The 14873-nt window shown below is 40.8% G+C and overlaps 3 protein-coding genes across 3 annotated transcripts; 2 read left to right on the forward strand and 1 right to left on the reverse strand.

Annotated features, from left to right (window-relative positions):
- Positions 1-3646: 3646 nt before the first annotated feature.
- Positions 3647-4435, reverse strand: Cpr76Ba (Cuticular protein 76Ba). Its single transcript, XM_002047493.4, has one exon. The coding sequence runs from the start codon at positions 4371-4373 to the stop codon at positions 3810-3812; it is 564 nt and encodes a 187-aa protein (XP_002047529.1). The 5' UTR covers positions 4374-4435; the 3' UTR covers positions 3647-3809.
- Positions 4436-5685: 1250 nt separating this feature from the next.
- On the forward strand, positions 5686-6473 carry Cpr76Bb (Cuticular protein 76Bb). The gene has a single exon (XM_002047494.3). It carries the CDS (start codon positions 5710-5712, stop codon positions 6304-6306), a length of 597 nt encoding a protein of 198 aa, XP_002047530.1. The 5' UTR covers positions 5686-5709; the 3' UTR covers positions 6307-6473.
- Positions 6474-7682: 1209 nt separating this feature from the next.
- On the forward strand, positions 7683-13771 carry Cpr76Bc (Cuticular protein 76Bc). The gene is made up of 3 exons (XM_032434427.2): positions 7683-7855; positions 9483-9650; positions 12499-13771. The coding sequence occupies exons 1-3, from the start codon at positions 7844-7846 to the stop codon at positions 13624-13626; spliced, it is 1308 nt and encodes a 435-aa protein (XP_032290318.2). The 5' UTR covers positions 7683-7843; the 3' UTR covers positions 13627-13771.
- The last annotated feature ends 1102 nt before the right edge of the window (positions 13772-14873 follow it).

The following is a 14873-nucleotide window of genomic DNA, read 5'->3' on the forward strand; positions in this document are numbered from 1 at the left end:
TTTCATTTAATGTGTCGACAGCGGCGAAAACTTTGCGCACACATGTGCTGGCAAACATTTTGATGATAACAAAAGCAGGTCAACACTTGCCCCATTCAAACCCAACTCGAACCAAAAATTTCGCCCGCCAGAGCAATCGGGCTGCCGCTGCATGTTGTTGTTGCCGGCCTGTCAGAAAAATTATGATTATTTTGCACAATTAAGCGAAATTATATATATTTATGTAGTGTAGTCTGAGATTCGCTCGAAGGTCGTCCTAAATGCCAACATTTGCGGCCATTCGAGTGCTTTAATTGTGGCCGAAACATCTGCTGTTATTGCCAAAAAATAGAAGCCAACATAAACATTGCTAATGTGAATGCGAATGCGAATGGAAGGAAACGTGAAAATGCCACAAAACGACTGGCAATATTTTAGAATTGGCACAACAATTTGTGAGGGCTATAAGCCAAATGTGCTTATTGGTGTTCCAGAGGAAATTATGAGCTCTTATATCTAATAAAAGAACTCAGCTAAGAGAGTACAACTATACGAGGGCAGGCTGAATAAAAGTATGCGGCATAGATAATGGGGGAACACTTATTTTTCCATTTGATTTTCGAGCAATATTGATATCTGCTCCAACATTCGCAGACGAACTGCTCTGTAGTTTGAAATTTAATTCGATTGTGTAATATATAGTAGTATCTGATATTATCTTAAGAACAGGGTGGTTGGGCCAACAAATACATGAAACTTCTTCCTCTAACTAGGCAACAAATATCACATTGTGGTGATGCGATGTATCAAACAATTGGACATGGTGTTAAATGCACAAAATAATGCCATTGGAAAGTTTTCTTATTTGATACGTTTAGTTTACATTTTATGGGCTCCAGCAGGCGTTCGTCTTTCGCATTCTTATGTGACACTTTCTTACTTCAGTCAAGTTCAGCTGGGATCTGAATAGGCTATGTGAAACATATGCGTTGTATATGTAAATTTATTATTGCATAATTCGCTCAACTCGATTGCTGCAATTTGTTTTTATGTCTAAGCCTTCGTTTTTATGACACTCAACAAACGATTCCCCATCCGGTTGACTTCTTGTCTGTTGATGCCGACATTTAGCCCAGTTTTACGGCTCGACCTCATTGCCAGCGATTTTCCGCTGTCCCAGGCGGCGTATGCGCAATATTTCAGTTTGCTTGTCGCTTGTTGCTCATGACGCCGCCATCATCATAATCATCATCATCGTCATCATCGTCGCTGCATCCTTCATCTCCGTCATCATATTCACAACTTAACGTCCACTTCGCCGTCAAACAGGCCGTAAAGTGGCATTTCCGTTGTCGCCCTGCGCTGGTTCGTTTGGCTCGTTCGTTGGTTCGTTTGTAGCCAGTTCTCCTTTTTGTATGCAGCATAAAATTAAATTATTTGTTGCATAAGCTGGGCAACCATCTCAGCGCCCGACCTCAACGCACCCGCCCAGCCACTACAAAAACCAACGAACTATGCTGCAAAGTGCTAAGCCATGAGAAAGTGTGCACTTGAAGCGGCACAAGCCGCATGCTACATAGCCCATGGCCACGCCCACTTTTTTGGGAGGCAACTGCAACTGCAGCGTCGCCGTCGTCGTTGTCGTTGCAGTTGTCGTTGACGGCAGCAGCAGCACATTATTATACTTTGAGCGGCGCCGAAATCAGGCAAAACTTTCTGTTTGGCCGCTACTGCAGCTGCTTTTCTTTTCTGTTTCTTTTTCAAGATTTCTTTTTTTTTATTTTTGTCATAACAGAAGGCAAAGACTACCAAAAGAGGGCAACCGTTTTTCCACGCGTTGCACTTTTCAACGTGAACGTCGCCTTCGTTTTCATTACATTTCGTTTCATTCATTTATTCCATCTCTTGCTGCTTTCATTCATTTCGGACTTGGCGATTTAATTCGACTTTCGACTCTTTCTCTCGGTAACTCCTGATCCCAGTAGCCCCTCCGGACAACAAAACAGCGAAAGGTGTATTGCAACTTCAAGAAAATTGTATACCCTTACATCAGCATAGGAAGAAAGGCAATTCAAATATATATGTATGTTATATGTTCTTTTCAAAAATGTACCGACTATTTATACACATTACTAAGAAAAAGAAGTAGGAGTCGCTTTGATTATGATTAGGAGAGAGAGCGAAAATAAATTTAAGGATAGTTTTTATTTTACTAGAGTATGTGAGAAAATGAGATACGGTATATTAAATTACCAATACAGCCTAATCAGAAATAAAACACCTTTACTTAACGCATAACAACATGAACGGCTTGAATTCATGGCAATCGCATAGAAAAGCAATATTGAATTTCAATTTGAGTTCATTTTCAATTCAACATAAATGCATACATTCATGGTTGGAATCAACTATTTTCCGCCTAATTTTCAAACTTGAGGGAAGATTTTCCGAAATCTTGAGGCTGATGAATTTTTCTTATATATTTTTATCTTACTCAAATGTGAAACTTAAAAGGCACAAAAAAAATAAAATGTCAAATGGTATTAAAAAAAAAAAAAATAAGTTGAGTAAAATTCTCGATGTGTGATTTCCTAGGAGTCAAGGATTCAAACTTCTACGGATTACAACTTCCAAGACAAACGTGTAATACTTTTTTTGTTAGGGTGTTCACGTAAACTAACAAAGTGCAATGTGAACTCTTTGTATAAATTTCACGGCTGGTCTGATGGGTATCCGCCATCTCAGCCCGTGAGGGTATGCGTTTGTCTTGCGAAATCACCTGGCCGCTTTCACCTTCCCAATTTAATTTTTTATCCTTTTCGCTGAGGCAGCCGCAATTTCCATTGCTCATTTGCATATTTAATGAAACCATATAAAGCAGCAAAGGGTAGGATAGGTCAAGCGTAAGTACGAAGGCAAATTATGAGCCAAAATGTTGAAGTTTTATTTTCATTTTTTTCGCACATGCGAATAGCAGACAAATAAATATATGTACATGCGAGTTCGCCTTATCTAGGTCCAGAGCCCAGCCCAAATTGTCAACAGCTCAGCGCTTATCATGGGTGGGAATTTCGGTAGCCAATAAATGCATCCCATCATTTACATAGGCAGCTTTATTCTGGACTTAAAAGCTTATTCCATTTCGGCGCTTCAATCAGTTTGACCAGATGCCAGATTCAAGGAAATCTTTGCCTTGCGGTCTCGTAACACTTGCAGATTTATGTGACCGCAAAACTTTGCTGCACAGCATAAATTAATGTTTAATTGATGAATTTGCATGAGGCTGTGGCCTAATCGGATTTTTAGTTAATTTGCGAAGTTTTCTATTACATTAAGAAATAAGTTTAAGTGGAATAGTGTTTAAGTATGAGTATTTTAATTAACAGTGTTACTTTGAAGCAGAGCAACGCATTATTTCTGGCCTGCGCTTGTACTTATTTAAACTGTTAGCCATAAATTCATGAGTTCTGTCTGCAAAGATTGTTGCCTAACAACTTAGCAAGGTTAAAATAAAACAAAAATTTGAAAAATATTTACAAAAAGTAACAGCTATTTTTTAAAATAATTTTGCAAGCAGTGCATAATGTTTGACTGCCGTCTCAGTGAAAAGCAGCGAACAAGTGAAAAATAATCCGAGCAAAGCAGTGAACTGCTTACAGAAAACTGAGCTGATTGGCCAATGACTCTAAAACTTACAAGCAACGCCCAAGAGACGACTTTAAGAAATTAAATTAAATTATATATGGGATGCGAAAATTGTATCTTGTATAGATTGTATTTTTTAGGAGTGTTTTCGAACCATTCATCAATAAATATCATTTGTCTATTGTCTACCACCATTTGCTGTCTGTGTCCTGTTTCACGTCCACATAGCTGGTGGCATGCCCATGACCATGTCCGTAGTAGCTGTGATCGTAGGACTTGTGCTCCGCTTGGTGGGCGTGTCCAATGTGCTTGACAACCGCCTGGAAACCGTTGTGGTCATCGGCAGTGTACTCCACAATGCGAGTGCGTCCGTCGGCCTCTTTCATGGTGTAGCCACCCTTGACCTTGTCGCCATCACGTGTCTCCCACTGCTGCTTAATGTCGCCCGTTTTGGTATCCTTGACGCCATAGTCAAACTGGTATTTGGGATGATGATGCGGCTCCGCTGCCACATGATGATGCTGTGGTGCCCAGTGCACCGACTGTGGTTCCGCTGCTACATAGTAGTGCTGCTGCTGTGGTGCCCAGTGGTGACCCTGTTCGTGGCTGTGCCACTTCTTGGGCGCCTCATGATGCGTCTGTATGCTGTAACCCACGCCGTGACCATGCTCGTAGCCACCATGAGGTATGTAGCTGGCAGCTGCAATACCCAGCAATGCAAAGCAGACCAAAGTCAATTTCTGAGCCATTTCTAATCAAATTGTGGACCTGAGTTGGCTTGTTGCTTGACTTAAAACACAATTGAAACTGTGATGCCAAACGAACATTTGCAGACCTTTATATAGCCGAACATTCTCGTCGAAATAAAATGTTCATTAATTGGGTTATTGGAGGTTAAATAGGCTGGCATAAGTAAAATACCAAAATACGAAAAACACTTCAAATATTTGTGCAAATTTTCCATTTCCACACAGTGTATTCATAAATATGTTGTCTGATGCCCATTGCCCAATTAAAAGCGGCCCAAAACTACAGCAACAACTAATAAAAGGGGCGTCAACAGACCAAAAACACGGCAACGCTTCAACAATCGTTGTTGTTGTTGTTGTTGCAGCTGCTTTTAGAAATCAATCAACAAGTGTGGCCCGCTTTCAAATTGACCAAAAACTACAAATGCCTCGGCTCGCTGCATTTTCAAGCCAAGCTACAAGTGTTTTTGCGCCCCGCTAGCCAAAGCCCAAGCTTTAAACGACCTTGAGACGCAGTGCAGCAGGTGGGGGGCTTAATATGTTTAGGGAGGGGTGTCTCAGAGCTTAACGCTTCCGAATTAGTGCTAAACTAAAGACCTGTTAATGTTTTCCATTAAATGTTGAGCGTAAAATATGATTAATTGTTATGAGCGCTGATTCATAATTTTATTGGCTGATAAAAAGGGAGTGCTTCAGATGAAATGAATTAAGAATAGGCTCGTTAGCTGACATGAAGGACAGAATAAAAAGTTCCATTCTAATTAACCCAACAGCATTCACATTTTTAAGTATGTCAGTTTTTGACGCTCTTTAGATAATGCAATATATATGCAATATTTTGATGCCGACATCAACTATTTAGTATATAAATGGTAAAAGATCAATATTATGGTATATATTTACAGGCTCAAATATTTGTTATATATATGAAATAATTTTGTTAGGAATTCGTTAGCCCGAAAACATTAAGAATATGGAAACATGCTATAGAACCTTTTGGAATCTTCAGCTTAAGTCTATTACCATATAATTGCATTCTTTTTCAATAATACTATCAAATGTTCAACCCACAGACGAACGCCCTCCAATTTGATTTTTCAACAATGAAATTATAGTGTTTGGTCTACAAATAATTTATTACATTTTCTATGCAGCTCAACGCGCAAAGGTAAGCTACAATTATGAACAACTAATTAGCTAATCGAAGGCAGGTGAATGGCTCTGGCCCAGAGAGAGAGAGACCACCCGATGGGCCGAGGCAGTGCTATAAAAACGGTCAGTGGCACCACCAAGAACCAACAGACGTCATCACATCGCCAAACGATATTCAACCATAATGCAGCCGTTCTATGGAGTTTTGGTGTTCGGACTACTGGGCTTGAGTCTGGCGGCGCCGCATGGACATGGACATGCGACCAGCTACAGCGTGCTGACCAAGCACGAAGAGCCAGTGCACAAGAGCTACGGACACGGACACATTGATCACGGCTATGCCGGCTATGGATACGATGGCTTGGGTTTGGGCTTAGGCTATGCAAGCTATGGACATGGTTACGACAAACACGAGCCATATCATTATCCCAAGTATCACTTCGATTATGGTGTCAAGGATGCGCACACGGGCGACCAGAAGAGCCAGTGGGAGTCACGCGATGGCGATAAGGTGCACGGCAGCTATTCTTTGAAGGAATCAGATGGTACGACGCGTGTCGTGGAATACACCGCCGATGATCACAATGGCTTCAATGCGGTGGTCAGGAAACTGGGACATGCCCATCATCCACAGGTTTACAAGAGCTACGGACATGGTGATGTTTATGGTGCCGGCTACGGACACGATGTCGCACACTATGGTGGCTACGATCATGGATACGGACACGGACATGGACATGGACATGCCAGCAGCTATGTGAGTGTAAAGCAGCTCCATTAAGAACCTGATGCCAACAGCTAATGCCGACAGGAAGAATTTATGAGTGGAAGAATATATGAACACAGACCGATCTGAACGTAATTATAACCTAATACCGACGCATACCTTACAGAAGACCAAATAAGCTTTATACAGTATTCGTAATAATATTTTGTATTAAAATATAAACACACAAAGTATCTGAAAAGCATTATTCTTTAACTCTGTTAGCAATTATTTCTTAAAATTTTTAAATTACTGTTCGTAAAAAATCTTAAGAAAGCGCTAAATACGCATGCTAATATAAAGAGGTAGATAATTGAGATCTTTAAGGATAATGGAAACAAGATATAAAATTTGTAAGATGGTTTTCATCTGAACCGTAAAATGCATCAATATTTTAAGCCCCAATTATTTAATTTAGCCAAACATATTTAATAGCTGCAAATCTTGGGAAGATATCAAAATGTAGCGCGTTTCTTGCATATGAAAATATTTATGGGCTGCAATATTTTCAGAACAACGCGCAAGAATTTGAATTGGTTTTAGAGCAATTTCTAAATGAAACAAAACATGAGCTGTGCAAAACTAGAAGCAGAAGGAATACTTTTGGGCTAGGAGCTGGCTCAAAGCAATCTCTTCGTTTTTGTGTTGCAGCATAAGACTATTCATTTAATATAGTTTAATTATAGTTAAGCTGTATTTTATTAGATAAATATTTCGGGGTATTTAAAGTCGCTTTAAGAGGATTTCTGTCATTGGTTATGCGTCCAGCTAAGCGTAATGCCAAGCAGTACTGACAACAAGTTCTTCCAACAGCTTTACTGAATGTGATTAGTTTCCCATGGTTAGCATTTGCTGGCAAATTCGCTAGCCAATCGCTATTAATTTATGTTAAATCCAAACGTAATCCAGCCTGATATAAATTTTATAACGCCAGTCAACAGCTGCAGCCGACGACTTTTACTCGGCGCAGCTGAAACCAAAAGTGGAGACAGCCAAATTGGTGTTTGATGCCGCTGCCTGGTGATAGCGAAGCGTAAAACGAGTTTTCCATAGCCATGGCCACAGATAGCGACTGAGTTTTTCATATAATTGTCAATTAGACTGAGGAGCTGAGGAAGCGTTCGTTAAAGCAATACTGTGTGCTCTGCTCTGCTCTGCTCTTCTCTGCTCTGCAGTGCTGCCCACATTGGCGCATCGCAGCCGCCTGGCAAGATCTCTTCAGCTGACAGCGACAACAATTGTGGAACCAGTTGGGCCGGAAAATCTTGTCGCCGGGAAAACGGTTTGGCGCTTCGGCCATGCGCACTGCCTGATGCTGTGCCGGTCGTCTTCGTTTGCGACTGCCTATAAATACTTTGGCAATGTCGCGCAAACGCTTTAATTACGTTTTTGTCCTTGACATTGAACCAGTGAGGCGACGAGCATCGAGCAGCGAGCAGCGAGCGACTTCGACGCGTTTTTCGTGCGATTTTAATCGCCAGTGTGACGTGAACAATATTTTGTGTAATTTTTAAGTAAAATATTCATAGAAAATTATATATTGACAGAAGCCATGCGTTTTTATGTAAGTGCAAATAATTTTTTGGCAAATGCGTTTTATTTGCCATCGCATTGACACAAAACAAATTTTGGCTGCGATAAAGAGCGAAAGTGCCGACCAAAAACTTTCACCCCCAAAAGTGAAAGTAGTGCAGAAATCAAAGCAAAGCGCATGCAAATAACTACATTTCTAGCAACTATTGCAGTTGCAGCATACATTTAATTTATCTCAAACTATTTTGCAAATATACATTGAATCTTACTGCAAACAACGAATACGAATGTGAAATATTTAAAGAAAATTTAAGCAATACAAATTGGAAAGCAACTTCATATGTTTCTTAAACTGCAATTCGAATTTCCCGTTTAAGGGAAAGTTTCTTAGTTTCTTAGTTTCTATAGTGTATTATACTAAAACCGAGCTGTAGAGCAATATAATTTGTTTTTCTTTAAACTGGCTGCCAATTTTCTGGTTTAAGGCAATTCTTTATACACATCCCTCATAGTTAAAGATTACTTTTCTTTTACTTTATTAAGAATATAATTTCCAACTGACAAAATCTTTCACAGCTTGTTAACGTCACACTCTGTTGTTAGATCAAAGCTAATCCAGTGGATAGTTTTCTAATATTTTCCCTATCTATATTAATTTTAATTCATAGAAATTACATTTTAGAAAACCAGGGTAAATATTTGACATAATTTGCAGTGATAAGACTAAATTCACTCTAAGTTTACAAGCGATTCCCGATTGAAACATATCCTAGATTAAATAGTTTTTGTAGGTGGATTTTTAATTTAACTATGGCTGGCTTGTGGATTGACCAAAAATCAAAACCAAATTTGTTCACAACATGTACTCGCATTCTTTGCAAATGCCAGACATGTCTTAACAAATATATCTTAAACGCTGGCGATTAGCTTGCGTTATTATCCATATATTCTCTTACTTTGTGTCTGTCTTTGGTGCGACCACAACTGTACTAATTAGCCAGGTTTCATCGTGAAGCAAGAAAACCAAACTATGTCTGGGCGAAAACGACACATGCCGATCGTGGCTGAAGCCAAAGAAATTGTCCAAAAATTTTGCAATTTTTCTTTGACTGGTAGCACAGAAAAAAAAATAGAAGCAAAAAAAATCAGTTACAAGTTGTAAACGGCAATTGGCAACAGGCAATTGAAAATTGAATTGAATTGAATTGTACGTGGCGTCGGCTGCCATCCTGCCAGACCTGTTTCGATACCCAAGCTACTGGTCTTAAGCAAAACCATCAATCTCCAACCTCAAGCGATTGCTGTCACATCGTACATACAAATGTGCGTCTGGCGAAGCCTAATTTTGGGGACAGCGAGGCGTATGCGTATTACCATTACCATTTGACAACTGTCACAACGCTGTATGACATGCCCGGACTGTGCCGTGGCAGGCCCGTACTGGCCGTTACTTGAGAAATGTCCCAATGCATCTGAACACGCGTCGTTTGGCTGTTTGCCTGTTTGCCTGTTTGGCCAATTAATTGGCCCATGCTCGCGTAATAATTTTGTAGCCAATTTATTAACTGTTGGCTGTTGGTCAACTTGTTTTATCGTTGCATTTATTAAGCGCTCCACTGATAAAAACCGCACATTCATATTTCTGTTAAATGCCTTAGATAACGAGACAGCCGCCTTCGACCCGCTGCAACAGCTGCCGTCTCCTGCTATTCGCAGCGCTCCTTGCGGTCAGCCTATGGACACGCCCAGTGGCCTGTAAACGTATCACTGCCGCACCTGTCGTCGTAGCGGACGATGATGAAATGATGGAATATGCTCCACAATTTGTAAGTATCTGAAACCCCACACACCACGCCATATTGTGCATAAGCAGCTAATGGTATTTTTATATGGCTGCCGAAATTCTCAAGCCAACTGCCAAGTCACGCACAGTGGGCTGCAACTGGATTTTGGACCCAAATCGGCCTCAAATAATTAAGATACAGCAGCGATTTATTCCCTTGTGAAGAGTATATTGCGAAAATTCGAAGCGTCTTATATTTTTGATTATATTTAAGATTCTCATTAAAATTAATCACGCATAAATCTTTTATTGTTTGTGCTTTGAGAGCTAATTAATTGTGAGTATTTCAAATAGTTTTCCCATTTTTATCCAGAATTTTCGTTGATATTATATATCACTTTCATTTCGCTTTGTTTTATCACTTTGCAAGCTTCGGATACCCTTCACATATTTGCAAATTTTGAATTCTTTCAACTACCGACAAAATATATTTTTAGTGCAGCAAACGCATTTTTTCGCCATTGCCAGCAATTCAAAGTGAATGTTGTTCGTTCATGCGTTTTATGATCGTCCCCACCCACAAGACATTTTTGTGTGTAACGTATCGTCGCCCACATAAATCAACTTGGTAGTGGCATAAGCTGATCTGGTGGGGCCCAGCCTGGCCTGGTTGGCACTGTCCTGGTCTGGGCCATTGTTTCTTTTTCTTTTTTGCCGAGTCCATTGACGGGAGGAGAGGCTGCAGGTAGCCGAAAATGCGTTTTGCGTGCAGCACACGATCAACGATCAGCCATCAGCCATCAGCCAACAGAGATCAGCAGCATTCGAGTGCTGGCGCCATATAAGGCATACTCACGCAGCTTGCTGCACCTACACGCATATGGGAAGGCCGCGAAAGGAGACAATTGTTTTCATTGTAACTGTAAAGCTATTGACAAGGCGCGTTTAACATTTTAAAATGTTTTTCATGTGCTGCTGCAACAAGTTATCGCACCCCCCGTCTGTCTGTCTCAGCTGTCCGCCTGTTGCAACGCCTTGGATTGTGCGCGGCTCGAGCCAGCGCCTGTCTGACAGACAATCAGACAACCAGACAGTCAGTCAGTCAGTCTGTTTGTCTGCTTGTCAGTTATCAAAATATTTCATTTGACTGTATGCTCTCTCCCACGATCTGTCTGATCTGTCCCGTTGTCACTATGACGCGCACGGCCAACACAGCGTATACGCAATTTACATGCAATTGCAGCGCATTTGCGTTTTGCGGCCATCATAAATTCTCTCTGCGTGCGCAATTTATGAGCCAAAGTTCACACGCACCCACCAACTCAGCAATAAGGCGATCTGTCGACCACCAACCGCGGCCACAGCTCATAACTAGGCGACTGCCAGCGACTGACTCCTGGGTGGCCAGTGGTCAACAACAACAGCTAGCTGCTGGCTCCGCCTGCCACTTATGCAACCAAGCATGGCAAAGCACCCAAAAAAGTAGCTTTGATTAAAAACAATATTTTTTCTCGCAAGCCTTGGCTGCTCAGGTTACGCACTCGCAATGTAATCATTTGTTTTCGGCGGACAGCGACAGCCAGCAAAAGCAAATTGATAGGCAGCCAACAACAACTGCTGAAACTGCTGCGAGACTCGAATATGTAGACTCTAAAGTCGAATGCAGCCTGGACACGACTGTGGCCATTTATGGACGTCTGCGCTTAATTGAAGCCAGCGCCAAGGCATGTGAAATACTTTTGCGATTTGCCCCCTGCTCCGCTTGAACAGAGGTGTTAAGATAAAAAAAATCCAATAAATACAACCGACAAATATTACACAGACAGAGATAAATGACAGTTCTCCACATTTGTATTAACTGAATTTATGTAAAGCTAATGGCTATTATGGACATTTTGGAAAGTTCTAAATCAAAATGGCGCGTTTTATAAAAAACGCATTTAGTAGCTGTTTCATTCGCTTTCTAAAAGCCAACACAACACTTTTTGTCAAATATTTAATTAATGATTAAATGCGAGTTGACTTGATGTCGGCTGCAGATCAAAAGATCAATACATAGACGTGGACTAGCCCAAACCCAACCCAGCCTCCAGTGGCTTTCAAACTGTGCACAGCGCGCGTTTTTGCCTTGACACAATTTTAAGCCAAAACGGCATTTATTTTATTTCACTTTATTTTTTTTGTCGTGAGCACATATAAATTCTAGAGGTTTTTTGTAGCAGCTTTTGGAGTATTAGAGCACCAGTGCGTGTCTATTATTTTTGTATTTTTCGATAGGTGTGGCCAAAGCATTTTAAGACATATTAGAACAAAGAAATATTACATCAAAATAAACAGTTTTTAATATTCCTCGAAAGGTGAATTCCAAGATATGCTAACTGGAACAGGTGTCCTACTAGTCACAAAAATCTACCTAAATAAAAATCTTATATTTTTGAAACTCTCCGAGAAATTTTAATAAGGAAGGGAGATTGACCTTGCCTAGGCTTGAATTGGCCTAGCATATATAATCCTATTTAAAAACAAAATATATATATAAATATGCACTCACCCAAATATAAGTATACACTGGAACGGTTTTTTCATTGGCATCTATTCGTGGGAGGGGTAAAGTTGTTCATCATACCCATTCATTTATTATACGTATCACTATTACACTATTACACTTCACTTTTAAACACATCCCTGCAATAAAAGAAGTGTTAAGAGGATTAGAGAAAGAATAAGATTTTCGCAAAAAAAAGCATTTCACATAGTTCTACTGTCAAAAATCCAAGCAGGAATATTACAAATAGTTATATATGTATACATTATTATTTACCTTACTTATTTATAAGGATTAAATAAATTTGCAAGATTTGTTTTTCATTTTATAAAAAATGCTCACCCAGGAACATCCAGAATATGCGTTTAGCTATGGAGTCAAGGATCTTCACACTGGTGATGTGAAATCGCAATGGGAGTCAAGGGATGGCGACGGTGTCAAGGGTCATTATAGTATACTCGAGCCCGATGGCTCCATACGCACAGTGCACTATACTGCGGATGCCAAAAAGGGTTTCAACGCCATTGTAAAGACCGTGGGCGCAAATTCGCATCCGATCACAGAAACGCCGGAGGGGGAAAGTAGTGTCAACGATGATACCTCACAGTCGAAAATCAATCATTATAGCAAAGATCAGGAGCATATTGTGCTGAGCTCCGATATAAAGCCGCTAAAGAAGCCCATTGAGGACCTGACGCATTCCCACCCCAAGATACCTAGCCTGATCGAGTTCAAGCCGCATGCACGTATAAAGCAGGTGCCAATGGAACTGGAGCCAGACATCAGGAATCGTCTGCAGCAGGCGAGAGATAACTATTACAAGGAGATTGCGGCTGCCCATAAACTAGAGGACTACTCACAAAAGCTGCAACCCACCTATCCCGTACAGGAGAGCGACTGGAAAGCGCTGATTGTCAATGAGCCCAAGGAGTATCGTCCACACTATAGCACAATTCAGCCGCATCAACATCCTTACTATGAGCATTACCAGCCAAAAGAGCTGCCTCAGAACTATCTGCACAAGCCAGCCGCTCCTCTGCAGTCACTACACACGAACTATGCGTCCGCCAAGCCGCGACCCAGCAAAAGCCCAGAGCCCATCTCCAATCACATACACCAGAAGAAGGTTGTGCACACCACGCCGGGCCTGAAGCACTACAAATACAAAACTGTATCCAAAAGCTTTGCCCGTCCCGATTACGCCAGCTACTTCCAGCGTAAGCCGAAGACGCTGCACGCCAATTCACTGGCGCCTCATCAACGAGCACCACGACCCGAGGGTGCTGGGCCCGTACTTTTCCCCCAAGTGCTGGACGACGATGAGTTTGAGGAGATCTCAGACGATGAGCAGGGCGCCGCCTCCGCTAGTCTAGTGCAGTCCATGGTGCGGCGGGATAAACAGCACATGGTGCCCATGTATGCCAGGGGCCATCAGTTTGCAGCGGCCAGCTATAGAAATCTGCAGGGAGTGTAGCGGATTTTTTTGATGTTATATTGATGAGGTGATTTTTGTGAACTGTTTCCTTTATATTTGTTAATTTTATAATATTTATACCTAATTTATTGCTATTGTTTAGTTATTGTGTTTTAAATAAATGAATTTCTTTACATAAAAACAATTTATGGTTTAATTTAACAACTGCATCAATTTTAAAAGCTTTTTTGGATAATTGAAATGGGCAAAGAAGAAGTTTCTTTGAAGTAATTGCTTCGATATTTCGAGGTAGACGTGTCGGCGACATTCAGATATTGGACATTATTTGACGAAGCTAATTCTTTAATCTACCCGAAAGGGCTTTATAGTAATTTTAATTTTTGAGGACAGGCCAAATTACCTTAAGTGAAGTACCTTAAGTGGAACCTCGCAATTGCCACAACAAACAAATGTGCTAGGACTACAACTGGGCCAGTTGTTGGCTGTAGCCTTGCATTTGGTCAACCACACACAAGTGCTGAATCGAACCTCGCATTCGTAGGCCACACATACAGACATACATACATTTATATATGCACATGTTTGCCACAGTTTTGGTGCAGTGTCATAAACATTTGTCATAATTAACACAAATTAGGCAGCATTTGAATGCGAAATGCTGCTGCTGTTGCTGCTGTAAATGCACCCTGCCCACCTGCGATGGCTTCTAACTGCCAGCTAACCGCTGGCTAATCCAATTAACTTAATCTCGGATAACGAGTTTCAATAGACAGCTATATATGCAACTGAGGCGAATGCATGGTCGTACTTGGTACGTACCAAGTATTCTAATTAAAAGTACTTTTTGTCAATTTAAGCAACTTTGGCATTGACTTGGTTTTTACTCTCGACTGGGCTAAAGTGCGTTCAATTTGTCTGAGATACAGTATCAGATCTATAAATGCACTATATACTAGGTACCAGTATGTAAAGCGTTCACTGTCGATGTGGCGTGTCAAATGCCATCCACGTTATACATTTCAAATAAAAAAAAAAAATTCATTGAATATATGTACACATGTATATGTGTAGATATGTAAATATGCAAATGGCTCCCACATCAGCCGGCCAAGTTGAGAACAGCATTCTAAGCCGATTTCGGAGTCAACCAGTTACTCAATTCGCATAGATCAATAAAAACGTTGATCCACAATTGATGTGCAAATGTGTGCAAAGTGTAAAAAAAAAAGAAACACTTAACGCGCACTTAGACGCGTGAGAAATGTCTAAGAGTCAATTGAATGCAA

The sequence above is a fragment of the Drosophila virilis genome, chromosome 3, assembly GCF_030788295.1.
Source record: "Drosophila virilis strain 15010-1051.87 chromosome 3, Dvir_AGI_RSII-ME, whole genome shotgun sequence".
In the NCBI taxonomy this organism is placed as follows: domain Eukaryota; kingdom Metazoa; phylum Arthropoda; class Insecta; order Diptera; family Drosophilidae; genus Drosophila; species Drosophila virilis.

Coding starts and splice junctions, on each gene's coding strand:
- Cpr76Ba (XM_002047493.4), bottom strand. CDS start 4,373: ATGGCTCAGAAATTGACTTTGGTCTGCTTTGCATTGCTGGGTATTGCA.
- Cpr76Bb (XM_002047494.3), top strand. CDS start 5,710: ATGCAGCCGTTCTATGGAGTTTTGGTGTTCGGACTACTGGGCTTGAGT.
- Cpr76Bc (XM_032434427.2), top strand. Junction 9,651..12,498: donor TGGAATATGCTCCACAATTT/GTAAGTATCTGA, acceptor ATGCTCACCCAG/GAACATCCAGAATATGCGTT.